We start from the raw sequence: 25,380 nt of genomic DNA, 5'->3' as shown, positions 1-25,380 counted from the left end.
TCTTTTTTGGGAACCACAAACAGATTTGAGTAAAACCCCTGTCCCTGTTCCGATCGTGGAACTGGATGGATTACTCCCATTAACAAGAGCTCTTGTACGCAGCGTAGAAACGCCTCTTTCTTTGTCTGGATTGTTGACAATCTTGACAGATGAAATCTCTCTCTTGGAGGAGAGTATTTGAAGTCCAGAAGGTATCCCTGAGATATTATCTCTAGCGCCCAGGGATCCTGAACATCTCTTGCCCAAGCCTGGGCGAAGAGAGAAAGTCTGCCCCCCACTAGATCCGATCCCGGATCGGGGGCCCTCAATTCATGCTGTTTTAGGGGCAGCAGCAGGTTTCCTAGTCTGCTTGCCCTTGTTCCAGGACTGGTTAGGTTTCCAGCCTTGTCTGTAGCGAGCAACAGCTCCTTCCTGTTTTGGTGCAGAGGAAGTTGATGCTGCTCCTGCTTTGAAATTACGAAAGGAACGAAAATTAGACTGTCTAGTCTTGGCTTTGTCCTGAGGCAGGGCATGGCCTTTACCTCCTGTAATGTCAGCGATAATCTCTTTCAACCCGGGCCCGAATAAGGTCTGCCCTTTGAAAGGTATATTAAGTAATTTAGACTTAGAAGTAACATCAGCTGACCAGGATTTTAGCCACAGCGCCCTGCGTGCCTGAATGGCGAATCCTGAATTCTTCGCCGTAAGTTTAGTAAGATGTACTACGGCCTCCGAAATGAATGAATTAGCTAGTTTAAGGACCCTAAGCCTGTCCGTAATGTCGTCCAGAGTAGCTGAACCAATGTTCTCTTCCAGAGACTCAATCCAGAATGCCGCTGCAGCCGTGATCGGCGCAATGCATGCAAGGGGTTGCAATATAAAACCTTGTTGAACAAACATTTTCTTAAGGTAACCCTCTAACTTTTTATCCATTGGATCTGAAAAAGCACAGCTATCCTCCACCGGGATAGTGGTACGCTTAGCTAAGGTAGAAACTGCTCCCTCCACCTTAGGGACCGTTTGCCATAAGTCCCTTGTGGTGGCGTCTATTGGAAACATTTTTCTAAATATCGGAGGGGGTGAGAACGGCACACCGGGTCTATCCCACTCCTTAGTAACAATTTCAGTAAGTCTCTTAGGTATAGGAAAAACCTCAGTACTCGTCGGTACCGCAAAATATTTATCCAACCTACACATTTTCTCTGGTATTGCAACTGTGTTACAATCATTCAGAGCCGCTAACACCTCCCCTAGTAATACACGGAGGTTTTCCAGTTTAAATTTAAAATTTGAAATATCTGAATCCAGTCTGTTTGGATCAGAACCGTCACCCACAGAATGAAGTTCTCCGTCCTCATGTTCTGCCACCTGTGACGCAGTGTCTGACATGGCCCTAATATTATCAGCGCACTCTGTTCTCACCCCAGAGTGATCACGCTTACCTCTTAGTTCTGGTAATTTAGCCAAAACCTCAGTCATAACAGTAGCCATATCCTGTAATGTGATTTGTAATAGCCGCCCAGATGTACTCGGCGCTACAATATCACGCACCTCCCTCTGAGCGGGAGATGTAGGTACTGACACGTGAGGCGAGTAAGTCGGCATAACTCTCCCCTCGTTGTTTGGTGAAATTTGTTCAATTTGTACAGATTGACTTTTATTTAAAGTAGCATCAATACAGTTAGTACATAAATTTCTATTGGGCTCCACTTTGGCATTGCAACAAATGACACAGGTATCATCCTCTGAGTCAGACATGTTTAACACACTAGCAAATAAACTTGCAACTTGGAAATACAATTCAATTAGAATAATATTAAAACGTACTGTGCCTTTAAGAAGCACAGAAGATCTATGACAGTTGAAAATTAATAAATTGAAACAGTTATAGCCTCAATCCTTGTAAACAACACAACTTTAGCAAAGGTTTAATCCCATTAGCAAAGATAACAAATTCTGAAAGCAGGAAACAAATTACAGAATAAACGTTTTTTATCTCAGTCAAACTATAATTCTCACAGCTCTGCTGAGAGAAATTACCTCCCTCAAAATAAGTTTTGAAGACCCCTGAGCTCTGTAGAGATGAACCGGATCATGCAGGGAATACAATGAGTTGCTGACTGAAATATTTGATGCATAGTAAAAGCGCCAAAAAACGGCCCCTCCCCCTCACACACAGCAGTGAGGGAGAACAGAAACTGTCAGAAAAACAGATTAAGCAACTGCCAAGTGGAAAAATAGTGCCCAAACATTTATTCACACAGTACCTCAGCAAATGAAAACGATTTTACATTCCAGCAAAAACGTTAAACATAATCTCTAGTTATTAAACAGCTTTATGTATTTCTTACAATGTAATTATAGTGAAGTACCATTCCCCAGAATACTGAAGTGTAAAGTATACATACATGACATTATATCGGTATGGCAGGATTTTCTCATCAATTCCATTGTCAGAAAATAAAAACTGCTACATACCTCTATGCAGATTCATCTGCCCGCTGTCCCCTGATCTGAAGTTTACCTCACTCCTCAGATGGCCGAGAACAGCAATATGATCTTAACTACTCCGGCTAAAATCATAGCAAAACTCTGGTAGATTCTTCTTCAAACTCTGCCAGAGAGGTAATAACACACTCCGGTGCTATTTTAAAATAACAAACTTTTGATTGAAGATATAAAACTAAGTATAATCACCATAGTCCTCTCACACATCCTATCTAGTCGTTGGGTGCAAGAGAATGACTGGGAGTGACGTAGAGGGGAGGAGCTATATGCAGCTCTGCTGGGTGAATCCTCTTGCACTTCCTGTTGGGGAGGAGTAATATCCCAGAAGTAATGATGACCCGTGGACTGATCACACTTAACAGAAGAAATATTTTTATTTTATTCTAGTGAAGATCTTTTGCAGCACTCTGTGACTACAGTTTTCATAGTAAGTGCCTTACACATGATTACGGTGTTACTGTCCTGGTTTGTGCCAATAAGATCTCAGTCACCTCTTTTTTTAGCATAACCAGTGTTGCATAATTCCACTTACCTGCAGGCTTGTCACAGTGAAGTTAGCAATAAGTCTGATAACTTCAGGGTAATTTTCCACCTTCACCAGCTCTCCAAGCTGATAGTTACTCTTAAGACGAGCCAGCAACCGACAGAATTCGTGATAATTATTGGGATCAGATAGGCTCTAAGAAAAAATGAGCACAGTTCTATTAATCTAAGACACTATTTATACATTTACATACAACAAGGAGCAAATCTGACTTCAGTCTAAATGCTAAGAGACACTAATAAGTTAAAGTGAACAACAAACTTTGATTAGCTACAAAAGATTAACCCCTTAACGACTAGCAACATACAGGCTACGTCTTTCTTTGGGGCTTTTTTTTTTCGTAGTGCAGTCTCGGTGCATATTTCAGGAAGCCTGTGGGAGGGTGAAATAGGGCATTCTTGCTGCTAGCGGCGTGACATGCTATTATAGGCAGAAAGAAACCTTAACGATCAGCAACGTAAAGGGTACATCTTGGTCATTAAGCCAAGAGTTTAGACATTTCGATTTAAATGCACCTTTACTCAATTTATGTCTGTTAAATGTAGGTCGGTTTATTGAGATGCGTGATGTGCAGTTAAACATCCAGATGTGACCACTACATTCTTCACAAATTCACATAGAGTTCAAGTCCCACAACATGCAATTCCCACTATCAAGACACTTGTTAATTAAGAATGATCACATGCGTACAAGGAGGTAGAGGTACCTATGGCGATAAACATATCTTAGGAGCTTAATTTATTTATAGGATGCTGCCCACTCATTTTGGCCCACTATTGCATTTCATAGACACAAAACTTTCTCAATATATTTTAGTCTAGCCCTATGTAAAAGGACAATCCAATACCAGAATACATGCTAACCTTAGACATACACTTCAGCCTATAAAGAGGTACAAGGTACAGTAGGAGTAGATATGGTTGCAGGAGAGAGAGAGAGAGAGAGAGAGAGAGAGAGAGAGAGAGAGAGAGAGAGAGAGAGAGAGAGAGAGAGAGAGAGAGAGAGAGAGAGAGAGAGAGAGAGAGAGAGAGAGAGAGAGAGAGAGAGAGAGAGAGAGAGAGAGAGAGAGAGAGAGAGAGAGAGAGAGAAAGAGATACAGATGATAGAGATAGAGAAAAAGAAAGAGAAAAAGAAAGAGAGAGAGAAGCACTCTACAGCCAGTAATAAAAAAAATAGCTTCAGTATCTTATCCTATGTAAAGACTACATACCTGGGGGTTTTCTAATATCCTCTTCACGCCATCTACAAGGTGTGAAAGGAACTTTGCTCTTTCAGCATTATTAAATAGGGATCGCCGTACAGAAGCAATCTGTACAAGGCAGGAAAGGACCTAGTAGAAGCCATGGAGAAGAACAGTTAAACCATACACATGGCATATATAACATTAAAAAAAGATAAATTATTCTTATTAATTGTATGGTTAATAGATTTACATACAGTCTATTAAATTAACTCACCAGTGGAGAAAAACTTGGGGGTATGGAATGGTAAAGGTCAAAGAAGAGTTGTAGTGTGGAGGAGTCCAAGAAGGCTGAGGGAAAAAAAAAACATAGTGGTGGTTACATGGACACGAATATGGAGCCCAAAACTTCTGAATTATCCTTTATTAGTAGACAGCCATGAAGTGCAGATATCAAATATGCATATATATGGAAAAATACCAATTAGGGCTGAAAGTTACTTGTTCAATAAATATAAAATATAGGAAAAGGTCTAATTTATTACTTCTCTGATTTAATTTCTTACTAGGCCAAAGCTAGTGGAAATGTCTAACACATACACAGTATAATATATAACAAAGGTTTGTATTTTTGCACTCATATACAGTATAATATATTACAGTATATCCTATTTTAAAAATATTAATAAAAATAAAGTTTAGACTTTACACTATATTGCTATACATAACACATTTCTCAGAAATGTGATGCAAAGGAAACTGAAAAATCCAATTGCACACTAAATGTTTTTTGTTTTGTATGGGAAATTGTTTTTTTTTTTTTGTTTTATAAATGGACCAAAAGAATACATAAGGTTGCCCATATCTGTCCCCACATCAAGGTTCAACCAAAACCATTTTCTCTGTAAAGTTTCACAAATAAAAAAACACAAAAAAACATTTTTAAAAAATGCTTGCCTGATAAATTATTTGCTTTCAGAATGATGATGGTCCATTGTTCTCCATAACATACGAGATATATCCCCCGCCACTAGGAGGTCAAAAACCCATCCCATCACTCTCTTAGTTTTACATATAGCTGAGTAGAGAATAGGAAAGAAAGGTAGGAAAGGCAAAGCAGGGTCTATAGAGATGTCATTGAAACTGTCGCTCAAAAATTGAAACAGGCGAGGGCTGTGGACCATCATCATTCCGAAAGAAAATAATTTAATCAGGTTAAGTATAAATGTTTTTTTCTATAAAATGTTGATGGTCCACAGTACTCCATAAAATACGGGATTAATACAAAAGCAGATGGTCTATATTCTTATTTAGCTGACACTGCGGCCTGAAGGACTTTCCTGCCAAAAGCTGCTTGCTAAAAAGCAAAACCTCAAAGCGATAAATTCTGCAAAATATAAGCAAATAAGACATTTTGCAGCTCTGCAAATCTGCTCCAAAGATGTATAATCTTTCAAAAACCCACAATGTTGCAATTGCTCTCGAAGAAAGATATGTCATGCTATTAGAAAGGTGACCTTCCCATGAATAATCCACCTCTCAGTTTTTCACATATGGTATCGTGACTGCCAATAGGGATCTAGAATTTCTCTCCGCTAAAGAGAGAGTAAAAGACACTTCGTTCACGGCCAGTGAAATGCTGTTAACCCAGTGATAATTTATGTAGGCCACCGCCATGATGTTGTCTGACTGGAAACAGATAACCTTTTCCTTCTTCAACAGAGGCCAGGGATGTCTAGCCCGAAGATCATTCGAAGTTCCAGAATGTTGATTGGTAACCTTGCCTCAAGGTGATACCAAACTTCTTGCAATCTTCGAGAAAACCACACCGCCCCCCAGAGTTTGTTTGTACAATAGGCCAAGACTAACGAAGGAAGGATGTCCCAAGGGACAAAAACATACTGTGTGTCCTTAAAAGGCAAGTAAACCCACCAAATAATGATATATAATTCTGCAAATAGTGTAAAATTATATAACATTTGCCTAGCGCCAGCTTAAATAAAGGAAAGAAGGGATATTTACCTACGAAAATTATTTTTACAGACCGCCGCTCCTGGCACTATTGAGCGGGTCCGTCTGTTTTTTTCCTAAGTGCATTGGGCACATTGTCTAGTCACAGCCGGCCCGATTGCGTCATTTAACTAAATGTAGCTCTCTCCTGCTCTGGTCTGGTAGCAAGCTACATTTAGTTAAATGGCGTGATCGGCCCGGCTGTGACTAGACAGCGTGCCCGATACGCTTAGGAGAAAAAAACAGACCCGCTCAGTAGAGCCAAGAGCGGCGGTCTGTAAAAATAATTTTCATAGGCAAATATCTATTTTTTTCCTTTACTTAAGAAAGCTGGCGCTAAGCAAATGTTATATAATTCTGCACTATGTGCAGAATTATATAACATTATTTGGTGGGTTTACTGGCCCTTTAAGAAAAAGATGGGCTGTTAGAGAAATCCAAAGCAATCTGTGTGCCAAATGTAGATAATGCATTAACTACTGATGTAGCATAGTCATTATAGGGATTTCGAGTGAAGAGAGAGCTAAATAAACTGTGACTCAAGCAGCAACCAAAAGACCCACTAACTCCATGCACTGAGATACCAATGGATGGAGCGCATTGTAGGAAGAGACACACCCTCAATCTTAATAACCCTAACATTAGATACTTGTAAATCCATGCCCAGAGTAGGCCGAGACTGCGTATACACACAAAGTAAATATACAAAGTTCATAGTTAATGAAAATATTCATAATTAATGCTCAATATCTGCATGATAAATGTATGTGCATACATATAAATCACTCATACAATGGAATAAAGATACCAATGGATCTTATATCTAAAGGATCTCTACATATAGCAAAATATTCATAATCAATGTCAGTATCTCCATGAAAGAACCTTTGTGTATATAAATTACACATAACATAGGTATAAAAGAGATACCAATAGACCTCATCTCTGAAGGATCTCCATTGTTGTATTCAAATACAGATATATCATGCAAACTGCAAAAGGTAATAAACATGCAGAGAACAATGAATGAAAAGATATATATCTAGAGGGGTATATACTATAAATTGTACACTAGCATAGTGCATGTAATGTCTTGCATCCACAGAGACAGGAGTTCTGCCTATGTAAAAAATATTATTTGTTTAAACAGAATAGTGTACAGAATCTGCATGATGCAACAGTATATAAAATGCAGACTAACATAAAAAAACTATTTACATCCTCTGGTAATGATAGGAGTACAATCCTTAATTGACTTTGAATAAATATTAATAGCGCAGATAGTTATAATAAATGATAAAGACACCATATGTTAATATAATATGTGTAATTATATATTGTACTAAACATAACAAATTGGGTACACTGCAGATCACATATGAATGTGCTATGGTGAACAGCTGTCCAAGGACCTTATAATAAAAAAAAAAAACTTCTAGTTGAGATTAAGCATTACAGACTTTCTTGGGGAATATACACCATGGTGAGAGGGTCACCACATCTCAGATAGCATTAAGAACCAATTTTGAATTTATATATTTCTTCTTATATTGTTGCATATGTACATCTTAAGACATTGCTTACAGCACTACAGAGAATGGTTTACTCATATGTACACTAACTTAGGATGTAAATCTGATTTAGTCAAAGAATGTAACCATGAAAAAGTTAAAGTTTGTAACAGTTACTTGATCTTTAATAAAGCTCTTTGAAACCTTAAAAAAAACAACCTTCTGAGAAGATATCAATGCTGAACCTAAGGTTATCAGCACAAGAAATATTTTGCACATTTACCTCAGATGACCGTATTAAAAACCCAGATTTACGCTAATTCTTACTTAGTTTGGGGACAGCCATTAAAGGGACACTGAACCCAAATGTTTTCTTTCATGATTTAGATAGGGCACGAAATTTTAAGCAACTTTCTAATTTACTCCAATTATCAATTTTTCTTCATTCTCTTGGTATCTTTATTTGAAATGCAAGAATGTAAGCTTAGATGCCGGCCCATTTTTGGTGAACAACCTGGGTTGTCCATGCTGATTGGTGGTCAAATTCATCCACCAATAAAAAAAGTGCTGTCCAGAGTTCTGAATAAAAAAAAAGCTTAGATGCCTTCTTTTTCAAATAAAGATAGCAAGAGAACAAAGAAAAATTAATAGGAGTAAATTAGAAAGTCGCATAAAATTGCATGCTCTATCTGAATCACAAAAGAAATCATTTGGGTTCAGTGTCCCTTTAAACAATTATTTTTAGCTTCAGGAGTAAAAAACAATTTAAGTAAGAATTTACCTGATAAATTCATTTCTTTCATGTTAGCAAGAGTCCATGAGCTAGTGACGTATGGGATATACAATCCTACCAGGAGGGGCAAAGTTTCCCAAACCTCAAAATGCCTATAAATACACCCCCCACCACACCCACAATTCAGTTTAACGAATAGCCAAGAAGTGGGGGTGATAAGAAAGGAGCAAAAAGCATCAACAAGGAATTGGAATAATTGTGCTTTAGACAAAAAATAATAACCACCATAAAAAGGGTGGGTCTCATGGACTCTTGCCAATATGAAAGAAATGAATTTATCAGGTAAATTCTTACATAAATTATGTTTTCATGTAATTGGCAAGAGTCCATGAGCTAGTGACGTATGGGATAGCAAATACCCAAGATGTGGAACTCCACGCAAGAGTCACTAGAGAGGGAGGGATAAAAATAAAGACAGCCAAGTCCGCTGAAAAAATTAATCCACAACCCAAATCAAAAGTTTTAATCTTTAGAATGAAAAAAACTGAAATTATAAGCAGAAGAATCAAACTGAAACAGCTGCCGGAAGTACTTTTCTACCAAAAACTGCTTCTGAAGAAGAAAAAAAAACATAAAAATGGTAGAATTTAGTAAAAGTATGCAAAGAAGATCAAGTTGCTGCTTTGCAAATCTGATCAACAGAAGCTTCATTCTTAAAAGCCCAGGAAGTGGAAACTGACCTAGTAGAATGAGCCGTAATCCTCTGAGGCGGGATTTACCCGACTCCAAATAAGCATGATGAATCAAAAGCTTTAACCAAGATGCCAAAGAAATGGCAGAAGCCTTCTGATCTTTCCTAGAACCAGAAAAGATAACAAATAGACTAGAAGTCTTCCTGAAATCTTTAGTAGCTTCAACATAATATTTCAAAGCTCTTACCACATCCAAAGAATGTAAAGAGAATTCTTAGGACTAGGACACAAAGAAGGGACAACAATTTCTCTACTAATGTTGTTGGAATTCACAACTTTAGGTAAAAATTTAAACGAAGTCCTCAAAACCGCCTTATCCTGATGAAAAATCAGAAAAGGAGACTCACAAGAAAGAGCAGATAATTCAGAAACTCTTCTAGCAGAAGAGATGGCCAAAAGGAACAACACTTTCCAAGAAAGTAATTTAATGTCCAGAGAATGCATAGGCTCAAATGGAGGAGCCTGTAAAGCCTTCAAAACCAAATTAAGACTCCAAGGAGGAGAAATTGATTTAATGACAGGTTTGATACAAACTAAAGCCTGTACAAAACAATGAATATCAGGAAGTTTAGCAATTTTTCTGTGGAACAGAACAGAAAGAGCAGAGATTTGTCCTTTCAAGGAACTTGCAGACAAACCCTTATCTAAACCATCCTGAAGAAAATGTAAAATTCTAGGAATTCTAAAAGAATGCCAAGAGAATTTATGAGAAGAGCACCATGAGATGTAAGTCTTCCAAACTCGATAATAAATCTTTCTAGACACAGATTTACGAGCCTGCAACATAGTATTAATCACGGAGTCAGAGAAACCTCTATGACTAAGCATTAAGCGTTCAATTTCCATACCTTCAAATTTAATGATTTGAGATCCTGATGGAAAAACGGGTCTTGAGATAGAAGGTCTGGTCTTAACGGAAGTGGCCAAGGTTGGCAACTGGACATCCGAATAAGATCCACATACCAAAACCTGTGTGGCCATGCTGGAGCCACCAGCAGTACAAACGAACGCTCCATTATGATTTTGGAAATTACTCTTGGAAGAAGAACTAGAGGCGGAAAAATATAGGCAGGTTGATAACTCCAAGGAAGTGTTATGCATCCACTGCTTCCGCCTGAGGATCCCTGGACCTGAACAGATACTTGGGAAGTTTCCTGTTTAGATGAGAAGCCATCAGATCTATTTCTGGAAGCCCCCACATCTGAACAATCTTAAAAAACACATCTGGGTGAAGAGACCATTCTACCGGATGTAAAGTCTGGCGACTGAGATAATCCGCTTCCCAATTGTCTATACCTGGGATATGGACCGCAGAAATTAGACAGAAGCTGGATTCCGCCCAAGCAAGTATCCGAGATACTTCTTTCATAGCTTGAGTCCCACCCCGATGATTGACATATGCCACGGTTGTGACATTGTCTGTCTGAAAACAAATAAACGGTTCTCTCTTTAGTAGAGGCCAAAACTGAAGAGCTCTGAGAATCGCACAGAGTTCCAAAATATTGATTGGTATTCTCGCCTCTTGAGATTTCCAAATCCCCTGCGCTGTCAGAGATCCCCAGACAGCTCCCCAACCTGAAAGACTCGCATCTGTTGTGATCACAGTCCAGGTTGGACGAACAAAACAAGCCCCTTGAACTAAATGATGGTAATCTAACCACCAAGTCAGAGATAGTCGAACATTGGGATTTAAGGATATTAATTGTGATATCTTTGTATAATCCCTGCACCACTGGTTCAGCATACAAAGCTGAAGGGGTCTCATGTGAAAACGAGCAAAGGGGATCGCGTCCGATGCTGCAGTCATGAGACCTAATTCCTCCATGCACATAGCTACTGAAGGGAATGATTGAAACTGAAGGTTCCGACAAGCTGCAACCAATTTCAGACGTCTCGTGTCTGTTAGAGACAAAGTCATGGATACTGAATCTATTTGGAAACCTAAAAAGGTTACCCTTGTCTGAGGAATCAAAGAACTCTTTGGTAAATTGATCCTCCAACCATGTCTTTGAAGAAACAACACTAGCTGATTTGTGTGAGATTCTGCAGAACGTAAAGACTGAGCAAGTACCAAGATATCATCCAAATAAGGAAATACCGCAATACCCCGCTCTCTGATTACAGAGAGTAGGGCACCGAGAAGCTTTGAAAAGATCCTTGGAGCTGTCGCTAGGCCAAAAGGAAGAGCAACAAATTGGTAATGCTTGTCTAGAAAAGAGAATCTCAGGAACTGATAGTGATCTGGATGAATCAGAATATGAAGATATGCATCCTGTAAGTCTATTGTGGACATATAATGCCCTTGCTGAACAAAAGGCAGAATAGTCCTTATAGTCACAATTTTGAATGTTGGTATTCTTACATAACGATTCAAAATTTTTAGATCCAGAACTGGTCTGAAAGAATTCTCCTTCTTTGGGACAATGAACAGATTTGAATAAAACCCCTGACCCCGTTCCTGAAAAGGAACCGGCACAATTACCCCAGATAACTCCAAGTCTGAAACACACTTCAGGAAAGCATGAGCTTTCTCTGGGTTCACTGGAATGCGTGAGAGAAACAAACTTCTCACAGGCGGTCTTACTTTGAAACCTATTCTGTACCCCTGAGAGACAATGTTCTGAATCCAATGATTTTGGACTGAATTGATCCAAACATCCTTGAAAAATCTTAGTCTGTCCCCTTCCAGCTGAGCTGGAATGAAGGCCGCACCTTCATGCGGACTTGGGGGCTGATTTAGATCTTTTAAATGGCTTGGATTTATTCCAGACTGAAGAAGGCTTCCAATTGGAAACCATTCCCTTAAGGGAAGGATTAGGTTTCTGTTCCTTATTTTGTCAAAAGGAACGAAAATGGTTAATAGCCTTAAATTTACCCTTAGATTTTTTTATCCTGAGGCAAAAAAACTCCCTTCCCCCCAGTGACAGTTGAAATAATTGAATCCAACTGAGAACCAAATAATTTATTACCTTGGAAAGAAAGGGATAGCAACGTTGATTTAGAAGTCATATCAGCATTCCAAGATTTAAGCCATAAAGCTCTTCTAGCTAAAATAGCTAAAGACATATCTAACATCAATTCTGATGATATAAAAAATGGCATCACAAATGAAATTATTAGCATGTTGAATTAACAATGTTATACACATTATGATCTGGTACTTGTTGCGCTAAGGATTCCAACCAAAAAGTTGAAGCAGCTGCAACATCAGCCAAAGTAATAGCAGGCCTAAGAAGATGACCTGAACATAAATAAGCCTTCCTTAGATAAGATTCAAGCTTCCTATCTAAAGGATCTTTAAAAGTAGTACTATCTGCCGCAGGAATAGTAGTACGCTTAGCAAGAGTAGATATGGCCCCATCAACTTTGGGGATCTTTTCCCAAAACTCCAATCGATCAGTTGGCAAAGGATACAGTTTCTTAAACCTGGAAGGAGTAAAAGAAGTACCCAATTTATTCCATTCCCTTGAAATAACATCTGAAATAGCATCAGGAACTGGAAACACCTCAGGAATAACTACATGACGTTTAAAAACCAAATTTAAACGTTTACTAGTTTTAATATCAAGAGGACTAGTCTCCTCCATATCTAATGCAATCAACACCTCTTTTAAAAAGGAACGAATATACTCCATTTTAAATAAATATGAAGATTTGTCAGTGTCAATATCTGAGGCAGAATCTTCTGAACCAGATAGATCCTCATCAGAGATAGATAAATCAGAATGTTGTCGGTCATTTAAAAATTCATCAGTTTTAAAAGACCTTTTACGTTTATTAGAAGGCGGTATGGCAGACAAAGCCTTCTGAATGGAATTAGAAAAAAATTCTCTCAAATTAACAGGAATATTCTGAGCATTAGATGTTGAAGGACCAGCAACAGGTAATGAACTACTACTAATGGAAATATTGTCTGCATGTAAAAGTTTGTCATGACAACTATCACAAACTACAGCCGGAGGAACAGTTACCACAAGTTTACAACAAATGCACTTAGCTTTGGTAGAACCGACATCAGGCAGCAGGATTCCAGTAGTAGATTCTGAGACAGGGTCGGATTGAGACATCTTGCAATACGTAAGAGAAAAAACATATAAAGCAAAATTATCAATTTCCTTATATGACAGTCTCAGGAATGGGAAAGAAATGTAAACAAAATAGGCCTCTGGAAACCAGAAGCAAAAAGAAATGAAGACTTAAATAATGTAAAAGAGTTTGGCGCCAAGTACGACGCCCACAACTGACAAAATATTTTTTGGCGCCAAAAACGTCTGCAACAAACACGAGCGTCATAGATGACGCAACCTCGTGAAAAAACTCGGCGCCAACTAAGACACCGGAAATGACAAAATTACGTCAACAAACGTAATTCTCACGCAAAAAAAGTCTTGCGCCAAGAATGACGCAATAAATGATAGCATTTTGCGCTCCCGTGAGCCTAACAGCCCGCAATTTAGACAAGAAAGTCAATTTGAAAACTTCAGGTAAGAATTTTTTTATTTTTTTTTATATTATGCATTTCCCAAATATGAAACTGACAGTCTGCAAAAAGGAAATATACTGATGAACCTGAATCATTGCAAATATAAGAATAAACATATATTTAGAACTTTAAATATAAAGTGCCAAACCATAGCGGAGAGTGTCTTAAATAAAAGAAACATACTTGCCAAAAGACGCTCATCTACATAAAGTAGATAGCCAAACCAGTACTGAAACGAGAATCAGCAGAGGTAATGGTATATATGATTATATAGTCTATCTGAAAAGGGAGGTAGGAAATGAATCTCTACGACCGATAACAGAGAACCTATGAAATAGATCCCCGTTAGGATGACCATTGTATTCAATAGGTAATACTCCCTTCACATCCCTCTGTCATTCACTGCACTCTGAGAGGAACCGGGCTTCAAAAAGCTGAGAAGCGAATATCAACGTAGAAATCTAGCACAAACTTACTTCACCACCTCCATAGGAGGCAAAGTTTGTAAAACTGAATTGTGGGTGTGGTGGGGGGTGTATTTATAGGCATTTTGAGGTTTGGGAAACTTTGCCCCTCCTGGTAGGATTGTATATCCCATACGTCACTAGCTCATGGACTCTTGCAAATTACATGAAAGACACAATAGTATTCCCCATGTGTCAAGAATAGGGAACATTTCCTCTGAACAGTAGACTATTGCGGATTATAAGTATGCAAAATATGAGGTATACAATTCTCGCAGATTTGAGTAACCTGCCATACTAGAACATCTTTGCAAAATAAACATATATATGTATATAGAGGGATATCTTTAAGTGACTCCTCTATGGAAATATCAGTGGGACAGAAATATTTTGTTCCATGTTTGTAATTTTATAACAGTATATAATGAAACCTTACATAGTAAACAGTACAGAGAAAACCTGTTAGAGAGCCCTCTACAATATAAAAAACAGTGCCTCAGACACTTACACAATATCCCAATGTAATCAGTTTTATAGCCCCCAGAAATAATAAGATGCCCATACGTACCCCATGGTATCTCCTGTTTGGGTACTCACCCGTTTCCTAGGATTGGCAGGCACTAAAAATCTGATTATAATCTGTTTAGAAGTAAGTCCCAACTGTTGTAGCAGAAATCTAGTCACAAAGGCTCCGGATTGACAAAGAAAACCCCGGGAACACTGAGGGGGTGGAGCTACCGCCGTGAGTAAAGCCGGTGATTTTGTATAATGGAAAAAAAAACACTTTGTCTGTTTGTGAATAAAATATAGTGCACCAAGCAAAAAAAAAAAAAAACCTGTCAAAATGTGTTTCCCAGCCTAAGCGGAACCTGCACTACAGAACTCTTAAAGGGCCATACACATAATTTTGTAAATTGCTAAAATAAAAATCCCTAAAGCTGTCAATGGGTTAAAAGAGTCAGAGGCGTCACTAATAAATGTTCTGAATGCTAGTAGAACTGTGAGGGACATGATATGGACAAAAAAAAATTGTCATGTGGGGAGCAGGTTAAGTCCCCTGGCTATGCTGTACCTGAGATCTATGGGGTTAAATCAAACTGTGCTGTATAACATGCTCTTTGAATATCAACTTGTACATGCGTCTATTTCAGAGGTCTCATAATGAGGTAAAACTATAGAAACTCACACAGCAACATATAATTGCTCTGTCAGGCAAGTTTGCCTATGTACTTACCTTTGTATTTGACAAAGCGAATATGGTTAATAATACTTATCTTTATGTGTCACTATAAGTAATACTAGTGAAATTATCACTCTAAAGATGCTGATAAAAGGGCAAGATTACTATGCTCTGATGGATAACTTTATTTATGTATTTATACATCATATTATACATTTTTAGAAGTAGCTTAAAAAGTGCTTTTAACAAATCAGCACTGGCAACAAAAAGCCATCCTAGATTCTATATCCTAGAGCTAAATACAGCATTTCATGTATTGTTCCATGCATAAGTGTTTATCGATAATATTATCAGGGACACTATGTAAAGTCACATAATATCAGGTCCGAACATATAATAGGTATTAGTGTTTATTTTTACAATAAATATATATTATGGGCTTATAGTCATTTCTCAAGTACCGTGGATACATAGCAAAGGGTTAAATTAATCACAATAATCCACACCTCTGTGCGGATCAATGAGGGAATTTTATTGATGAATAAACCAATCAGTAAGCAGGATTTTAATTTTAATTAACCAATCCTAGTAGAGAAGGTCTTTTAAAAAGGTTGTGTATGCATTACTTACATTAAGCTATAACTACGGCTAATGCCGAAACGCGTTAGCACAATGGACATTGCATGCGCTACTTACTGATGGAATGTGGTTACGTTTGTAACTTTTTATCCAGCTGTACTCAACAATAAATGTTATGTTTTATTTAAACGGACGAACTGGTGCTCCTGATTTGTGCTAATACTTCAATACGTTGTACCTGTGTCAGAGTACCTACAAATCTGGCCTGTGTAAAGGCACTTACCTTATGCAGCACACCTCCACTGGCTTACCAGGCATGTCAATGTTAATACAGCTGCAGCAGTATACAGTAGAGAACCCATCCAGTGTAGGTATAGAATACAGAGTAGGAAATACTGGAGTCCCTCAGAGGGGAGGCTAGGGACGAGTCCCTGCGATGCCTGTGGGTAGTTATGGCTGAGAGTCCCGTTCGGGAAATGCTGTGCACATAACAGGGTGTTCCTGTGTCCCTGTATCATTCAGCTGCTGTGAGTTTTTTCTTTCTCCTTTGTAAATTATACTCATCAGGGAATCTGGGTCTCACATAGGTCTAAGCTCCCAATTTGTAATCCATAAGCAAATAGCTGGAACAACCTCTATACTCAACCATCTCCTATGAAGCCAAGAACAAAACTAAGAGAGAGATGGGAGAGTTTTAAAGATCTTGTATGGTTCTTGACCTCCTCCTAGCCATGGAAAATACACCCCATACGTTATGGATGACTGTGGACCATCATTTTACTAAAGAAAAACAAAAAACTTATACCACCAATATGAGTCTACATAGTGTGCGAGTGTGTGTGTTTATGTATGTATGTATGTATGTATGTATGTATGTATGTATATGTATATGTATATATATATATATATATATAAATATAAATATATATATATAAATATAAATATATATATATATAAATATAAATATATAAATATAAATATAAATATATATATATATATATATATATATATATATATATATATATATATATATATATATATATATATATATATATATATATATATATATATATATATATATATATATATATATATATATATATATATAAAAACCTATATACAGTTCCAAGCATGGTTTCAGGGAGAACAATCCCCTTCTGAAGGTTCAGAAGAAGGGGATCGTACTCACCGAAACGTCAACACACACACACACATATAACATAATTTATGTAAGAACTTACCTGATAAATTCATTTCTTTCATATTAGCAAGAGTCCATGAGCTAGTGACGTATGGGATATACATTCCTACCAGGAGGGGCAAAGTTTCCCAAACCTCAAAATGCCTATAAATACACCCCTCACCACACCCACAAATCAGTTTAACGCATAGCCAAGAATTGGGGTGATAAGACAAAAGTGCGAAAGCATAAAAAATAAGGAATTGGAATAATTGTGCTTTATACAAAAAAACAGAATTTATGTTTACCTGATAAATTTCTTTCTCCAACGGTGTGTCCGGTCCACGGCGTCATCCTTACTTGTGGGATATTCTCTTCCCCAACAGGAAATGGCAAAGAGCCCAGCAAAGCTGGTCACATGATCCCTCCTAGGCTCCGCCTACCCCAGTCATTCGACCGACGTTAAGGAGGAATAATAGCATAGGAGAAACCATATGGTACCGTGGTGACTGTAGTTAAAGAAAATAAATTATCAGACCTGATTAAAAAACCAGGGCGGGCCGTGGACCGGACACACCGTTGGAGAAAGAAATTTATCAGGTAAACATAAATTCTGTTTTCTCCAACATAGGTGTGTCCGGTCCACGGCGTCATCCTTACTTGTGGGAACCAATACCAAAGCTTTAGGACACGGATGAAGGGAGGGAGCAAATCAGGTCACCTAAATGGAAGGCACCACGGCTTGCAAAACCTTTCTCCCAAAAATAGCCTCAGAAGAAGCAAAAGTATCAAACTTGTAAAATTTGGTAAAAGTGTGCAGTGAAGACCAAGTCGCTGCCCTACATATCTGATCAACAGAAGCCTCGTTCTTGAAGGCCCATGTGGAAGCCACAGCCCTAGTGGAATGAGCTGTGATTCTTTCGGGAGGCTGCCGTCCCGCAGTCTCGTAAGCCAATCTGATGATGCTTTTAATCCAAAAAGAGAGAGAGGTAGAAGTTGCTTTTTGACCTCTCCTTTTACCTGAATAAACAACAAACAAGGAAGATGTTTGTCTAAAATCCTTTGTAGCATCTAAATAGAATTTTAGAGCGCGAACAACATCCAAATTGTGCAACAAGCGTTCCTTCTTTGAAACTGGTTTCGGACACAGAGAAGGTACGATAATCTCCTGGTTAATGTTTTTGTTAGAAACAACTTTTGGAAGAAAACCAGGTTTAGTACGTAAAACCACCTTATCTGCATGGAACACCAGATAAGGAGGAGAACACTGCAGAGCAGATAATTCTGAAACTCTTCTAGCAGAAGAAATTGCAACTAAAAACAAAACTTTCCAAGATAATAACTTAATATCAACGGAATGTAAGGGTTCAAACGGAACCCCCTGAAGAACTGAAAGAACTAAATTGAGACTCCAAGGAGGAGTCAAAGGTTTGTAAACAGGCTTGATTCTAACCAGAGCCTGAACAAAGGCTTGAACATCTGGCACAGCTGCCAGTTTTTTGTGAAGTAACACCGACAAGGCAGAAATCTGTCCCTTCAGGGAACTTGCCGATAATCCTATTTCCAATCCTTCTTGAAGGAAGGATAGAATCCTAGGAATCTTAACCTTGTCCCAAGGGAATCCTTTAGATTCACACCAACAGATATATTTTTTCCAAATTTTGTGGTAAATCTTTCTAGTTACAGGCTTTCTGGCCTGAACAAGAGTATCGATAACAGAATCTGAGAAACCTCGCTTCGATAAAATCAAGCGTTCAATCTCCAAGCAGTCAGCTGGAGTGAAACCAGATTCGGATGTTCGAACGGACCCTGAACAAGAAGGTCTCGTCTCAAAGGTAGCTTCCAAGGTGGAGCCGATGACATATTCACCAGATCTGCATACCAAGTCCTGCGTGGCCACGCAGGAGCTATCAAGATCACCGACGCCCTCTCCTGATTGATCCTGGCTACCAGCCTGGGGATGAGAGGAAACGGCGGGAACACATAAGCTAGTTTGAAGGTCCAAGGTGCTACTAGTGCATCCACTAGAGCCGCCTTGGGATCCCTGGATCTGGACCCGTAGCAAGGAACTTTGAAGTTCTGACGAGAGGCCATCAGATCCATGTCTGGAATGCCCCATAGTTGAGTGACTTGGGCAAAGATTTCCGGATGGAGTTCCCACTCCCCCGGATGCAATGTCTGACGACTCAGAAAATCCGCTTCCCAATTTTCCACTCCCGGGATGTGGATAGCAGACAGGTGGCAGGAGTGAGACTCCGCCCATAGAATAATCTTGGTCACTTCTTCCATCGCTAGGGAACTCCTTGTTCCCCCCTGATGGTTGATGTACGCAACAGTCGTCATGTTGTCTGATTGAAACCGTATGAACTTGGTCCTTGCTAGCTGAGGCCAAGCCTTGAGAGCATTGAATATCGCTCTCAGTTCCAGAATATTTATCGGTAGAAGAGATTCTTCCCGAGACCAAAGACCCTGAGCTTTCAGGGATCCCCAGACCGCGCCCCAGCCCATCAGACTGGCGTCGGTCGTGACAATGACCCACTCTGGTCTGCGGAATGTCATCCCTCGTGACAGGTTGTCCAGGGACAGCCACCAACGGAGTGAGTCTCTGGTCCTCTGGTTTACTTGTATCTTTGGAGACAAGTCTGTATAGTCCCCATTCCACTGACTGAGCATGCACAGTTGTAATGGTCTTAGATGAATGCGCGCAAAAGGAACTATGTCCATTGCCGCTACCATCAACCCGATCACTTCCATGCACTGAGCTACGGAAGGAAGAGGAACGGAATGAAGAATTCGACAAGAGTCCAGAAGTTTTGTCTTTCTGGCCTCTGTTAGAAAAATCCTCATTTCTGAGGAGTCTATAATTGTTCCCAAGAAGGGAACCCTTGTTGACGGGGATAGAGAACTCTTTTCCACGTTCACTTTCCAGCCGTGAGATCTGAGAAAGGCCAGGACGATGTCCGTGTGAGCCTTTGCTCGAGGGAGGGACGACGCTTGAATCAGAATGTCGTCCAGGTAAGGTACTACTGCAATGCCCCTTGGTCTTAGCACCGCTAGAAGGGACCCTAGTACCTTTGTGAAAATCCTTGGAGCAGTGGCTAATCCGAAAGGAAGCGCCACGAACTGGTAATGTTTGTCCAGGAATGCAAACCTTAGGAACCGATGATGTTCCTTGTGGATAGGAATATGTAGCTACGCATCCTTTAAATCCACCGTGGTCATGAATTGACCTTCCTGGATGGAAGGAAGGATAGTTCGAATGGTTTCCATCTTGAACGATGGGACCTTGAGAAATTTGTTTAAGATCTTGAGATCTAGGATTGGTCTGAACGTTCCCTCTTTTTTGGGAACTATGAACAGATTGGAGTAGAACCCCATCCCTTGTTCTCTCAATGGAACAGGATGAATCACTCCCATTTTTAACAGGTCTTCTACACAATGTAAGAACGCCTGTCTTTTTATGTGGTCTGAAGACAACTGAGACCTGTGGAACCTCCCCCTTGGGGGAAGTCCCTTGAATTCCAGAAGATAACCCTGGGAGACTATTTCTAGCGCCCAAGGATCCAGAACATCTCTTGCCCAAGCCTGAGCGAAGAGAGAGAGTCTGCCCCCCACCAGATCCGGTCCCGGATCGGGGGCCAATATTTCATGCTGTCTTGGTAGCAGTGGCAGGTTTCTTGGCCTGCTTTCCCTTGTTCCAGCCTTGCATTGGTCTCCAAGCTGGCTTGGCCTGAGAAGTATTACCCTCTTGCTTAGAGGACGTAGCACCTTGGGCTGGTCCGTTTTTACGAAAGGGACGAAAATTAGGTCTATTTTTTGCCTTGAAAGGCCGATCCTGAGGAAGGGCATGGCCCTTACCCCCAGTGATATCAGAGATAATCTCTTTCAAGTCAGGACCAAACAGCGTTTTCCCCTTGAAAGGAATGTTTAGTAGCTTGTTCTTGGAAGACGCATCAGCCGACCAAGATTTCAACCAAAGCGCTCTGCGCGCCACAATAGCAAACCCAGAATTCTTAGCCGCTAACTTAGCCAATTGCAAAGAGGCGTCTAGAGTGAAAGAATTAGCCAATTTGAGAGCATTGACTCTGTCCATAATCTCCTCATAAGGAGGCGAGTCACTATCGAGCACCTTAATCAGTTCATCAAACCAGAAATATGCGGCTGTAGTGACAGGGACAATGCATGAAATGGGTTGTAGAAGGTAACCCTGCTGAACAAACATCTTTTTAAGCAAACCTTCTAATTTTTTATCCATAGGATCTTTGAAAGCACAACTATCCTCTATGGGAATAGTGGTGCGTTTGTTTAAAGTAGAAACCGCTCCCTCGACCTTGGGGACTGACTGCCATAAGTCCTTTCTGGGGTCGACCATAGGAAACAATTTTTTAAATATGGGGGGAGGGACGAAAGGAATACCGGGCCTTTCCCATTCTTTATTAACAATGTCCGCCACCCGCTTGGGTATAGGAAAAGCTTCTGGGATCCCCGGCACCTCTAGGAACTTGTCCATTTTACATAGTTTCTCTGGGATGACCAAATTTTCACAATCATCCAGAGTGGATAATACCTCCTTAAGCAAAATGCGGAGATGTTCCAATTTAAATTTAAAAGTAATCACATCAGATTCAGCCTGCTGAGAAATGTTCCCTAAATCAGTAATTTCTCCCTCAGACAAAACCTCCCTGGCCCCCTCAGATTGGGTTAGGGGCCCTTCAGAGATATTAATATCAGCGTCGTCATGCTCTTCAGTAACTAAAACAGAGCATCCACGCTTACGCTGACAAGGGTTCATTTTGGCTAAAATGTTTTTGACAGAATTATCCATTACAGCCGTTAATTGTTGCATAGTAAGGAGTATTGGCGCGCTAGATGTACTAGGGGCCTCCTGAGTGGGCAAGACTCGTGTAGACGAAGGAGGGAATGATGCAGTACCATGCTTACTCCCCTCACTTGAGGAATCATCTTGGGCATCATTGTCATTATCACATAAATCACATTTATTTAAATGAATAGGAATTCTGGCTTCCCCACATTCAGAACACAGTCTATCTGGTAGTTCAGACATGTTAAACAGGCATAAACTTGATAAGAAAGTACAAAAAACGTTTTGAAATAAAACCGTTACTGTCACTTTAAATTTTAAACTGAACACACTTTATTACTGCAATTGCGAAAAAACATGAAGGAATTGTTCAAAATTCACCAAACTTTCACCACAGTGTCTTAAAGCCTTGAAAATATTGCACACCAATTATGGAAGCTTTAACCCTTAAAGTAACGGAACCGGAGCCGTTTTGAGCTTTAACCCCTTTACAGTCCCTGGTATCTGCTTTGCTGAGACCCAACCAACCCCAAAGGGGAATACGATACCAAATGACGCCTTCAGAAGTCCTTTATAAGTATCAGAGCTCCTCTCACATGCGACTGCATGCCATGCCTCTCAAAAACAAGTGCGCAACACCGGCGCGAAAATGAGACTCTGCCTATGCTTTGGGAAAGCCCCTAAAGAATAAGGTGTCTAAAACAGTGCCTGCCGATATTATTATATCAAAATACCCAGAATAAATGATTCCTCAAGGCTAAATAAGTGTTAATATCAATCGATTTAGCCCAAAAAAGGTCTACAGTCTAAATAAGCCCTTGTGAAGCCCTTATTTACAATCGTAATAAACATGGCTTACCGGATCCCATAGGGAAAATGACAGCTTCCAGCATTACATCGTCTTGTTAGAATGTGTCATACCTCAAGCAGCAAAGGACTGCAAACTGTTCCCCCAACTGAAGTTAATTGCTCTCAACAGTCCTGTGCGGAACAGCCATGGATTTTAGTTACGGTTGCTAAAATCATTTTCCTCATACAAACAGAATTCTTCATCTCTTTTCTGTTTCTGAGTAAATAGTACGTACCAGCACTATTTGAAAATAACAAACTCTTGATTGAATAATGAAAAACTACAGTTAAACACTAAAAAACTCTAAGCCATCTCCGTGGAGATGTTGCCTGTACAACGGCAAAGAGAATGACTGGGGTAGGCGGAGCCTAGGAGGGATCATGTGACCAGCTTTGCTGGGCTCTTTGCCATTTCCTGTTGGGGAAGAGAATATCCCACAAGTAAGGATGACGCCGTGGACCGGACACACCTATGTTGGAGAAATCATAACCACCACAAAAAGGGTGGGCCTCATGGACTCTTGCTAATATGAAAGAAATGAATTTATCAGGTAAGTTCTTACATAAATTATGTTTTCTTTCATGTAATTAGCAAGAGTCCATGAGCTAGTGACGTATGGGATAATGACTACCTAAGATGTGGATCTTCCACGCAAGAGTCACTAGAGAGGGAGGGATAAAATAAAGACAGCCAATTCCGCTGAAAATAATCCACACCCAAAATAAAGTTTAAATCTTATAATGAAAAAAACTGAAATTATAAGCAGAAGAATCAAACTGAAACAGCTGCCTGAAGTACTTTTCTACCAAAAACTGCTTCAGAAGAAGAAAACACATCAAAATGGTAGAATTTAGTAAAAGTATGCAAAGAAGACCAAGTTGCTGCTTTGCAAATCTGATCAACCGAAGCTTCATTCCTAAACGCCCAGGAAGTAGAAACTGACCTAGTAGAATGAGCTGTAATCCTTTGAGGCAGAGTTTTACCCGACTCGACATAAGCATGATGAATTAAAGATTTCAACCAAGATGCCAAAGAAATGGCAGAGGCCTTCTGACCTTTCCTAGAACCGGAAAAGATAACAAATAGACTAGAAGTCTTTCGGAAATTCTTAGTAGCCTCAACATAATATTTCAAAGCTCTAACTACATCCAAAGAATGCAATGATCTCTCCTTAGAATTCTTAGGATTAGGACATAATGAAGGAACCACAATTTCTCTGCTAATGTTGTTAGAATTCACAACCTTAGGTAAAAATGTAAAAGAAGTTCGCAACACCTCCTTATCCTGATGAAAAATCAGAAAAGGAGACTCACAAGAAAGAGCAGATAATTCAGAAACTGGCAGAAGAACAAAACTTTCCAAGAAAGTAATTTAATGTCCAATGAATGCATAGGTTCAAACGGAGGAGCTTGAAGAGCCCCCAGAACCAAATTCAAACTCCAAGGAGGAGAAATTGACTTAACAGGTTTTATACGAACCAAAGCTTGTACAAAACAATGAATATCAGGAAGATTAGCAATCTTTCTGTGAAAAAGAACAGAAAGAGCAGAGATTTGTCCTTTCAAGGAACTTGCAGACAAACCTTTATCCAAACCATCCTGAAGAAACTGTAAAATTCTCGGAATTCTAAAAGAATGCCAGGAAAAATGATGAGAAAGACACCAAGAAATATAAGACTTCCAGACTCGATAATATATCTTCCTAGATACAGATTTACGAGCCTGTAACATAGTATTAATCACAGAGTCTGAGACACCTCTTTGACTAAGAATCAAGCGTTCAATCTCCATACCTTTAAATTTAAGGATTTAAGATCCTGATGGAAAAAAGGACCTTGCGACAAAAGGTCTGGTCTTAACGGAAGAGTCCATGGTTGGCAAGAAGCCATCCGGACAAGATCCGCATACCAAAACCTGTGAGGCCATGCTGGAGCCACCAGCAGAACAAACGAGCATTCCTTCAGAATCTTGGAGATTACTCTTGGAAGAAGAACTAGAGGCGGAAAGATATAGGCAGGATGATACTTCCAAGGAAGTGACAATGCATCCACTGCTTCCGCCTGAGGATCCCTGGATCTGGACAGATACCTGGGAAGTTTCTTGTTTAGATGAGAAGCCATCAGATCTATTTCTGGAAGTCCCCACATTTGAACAATCTGAAGAAATACCTCTGGGTGAAGAGACCATTCGCCCGGATGTAACGTTTGGCGACTGAGATAATCCGCTTCCCAATTGTCTATACCTGGGATATGCACCGCAGAAATTAGACAGGAGCTGGATTCCGCCCATACCAGTATTCAAGATACTTCTTTCATAGCCAGAGGACTGTGAGTCCCTCCTTGATGATTGATATATGCCACAGTTGTGACATTGTCTGTCTGAAAACAAATGAACGATTCTCTCTTTAGAAGAGGCCATGACTGAAGAGCTCTGAAATTTGCACAGAGTTCCAAAATATTGATTGGTAATCTCACCTCCTGAGATTCCCAAACCCCTTGTGCTGTCAGAGACCCCCAAACAGCTCCCCAACCTGTCAGACTTGCATCTGTTGAAATTACAGTCCAGGTCGGAAGAACAAAAGAAGCCCCCTGAATTAAACGATGGTG

The 25,380-nt window shown here is 39.7% G+C and overlaps 1 protein-coding gene across 1 annotated transcript in view; it reads right to left on the bottom strand.

Moving 5' to 3' along the window:
• The window catches only part of XPO7 (exportin 7), a 449,809-nt gene that overhangs the window by 337,360 nt on the left and 87,069 nt on the right, over positions 1-25,380 (bottom strand). Inside the window, exons 8-10 of the mRNA XM_053717951.1 lie at positions 4,489-4,562; positions 4,242-4,361; positions 3,020-3,166 (exon numbers count right to left, since the gene is read on the bottom strand). Of these exons, the coding sequence (XP_053573926.1) occupies positions 3,020-3,166; positions 4,242-4,361; positions 4,489-4,562 (341 nt within the window). The remainder of the gene's footprint in view (positions 1-3,019; positions 3,167-4,241; positions 4,362-4,488; positions 4,563-25,380) is intronic.

This window comes from Bombina bombina, chromosome 6 (assembly GCF_027579735.1).
Source record: "Bombina bombina isolate aBomBom1 chromosome 6, aBomBom1.pri, whole genome shotgun sequence".
Lineage (NCBI taxonomy): Eukaryota > Metazoa > Chordata > Amphibia > Anura > Bombinatoridae > Bombina > Bombina bombina.
Note: the sequence above shows the minus strand (reverse complement) of the source record. Positions and strands in the feature narration are given on the sequence as shown.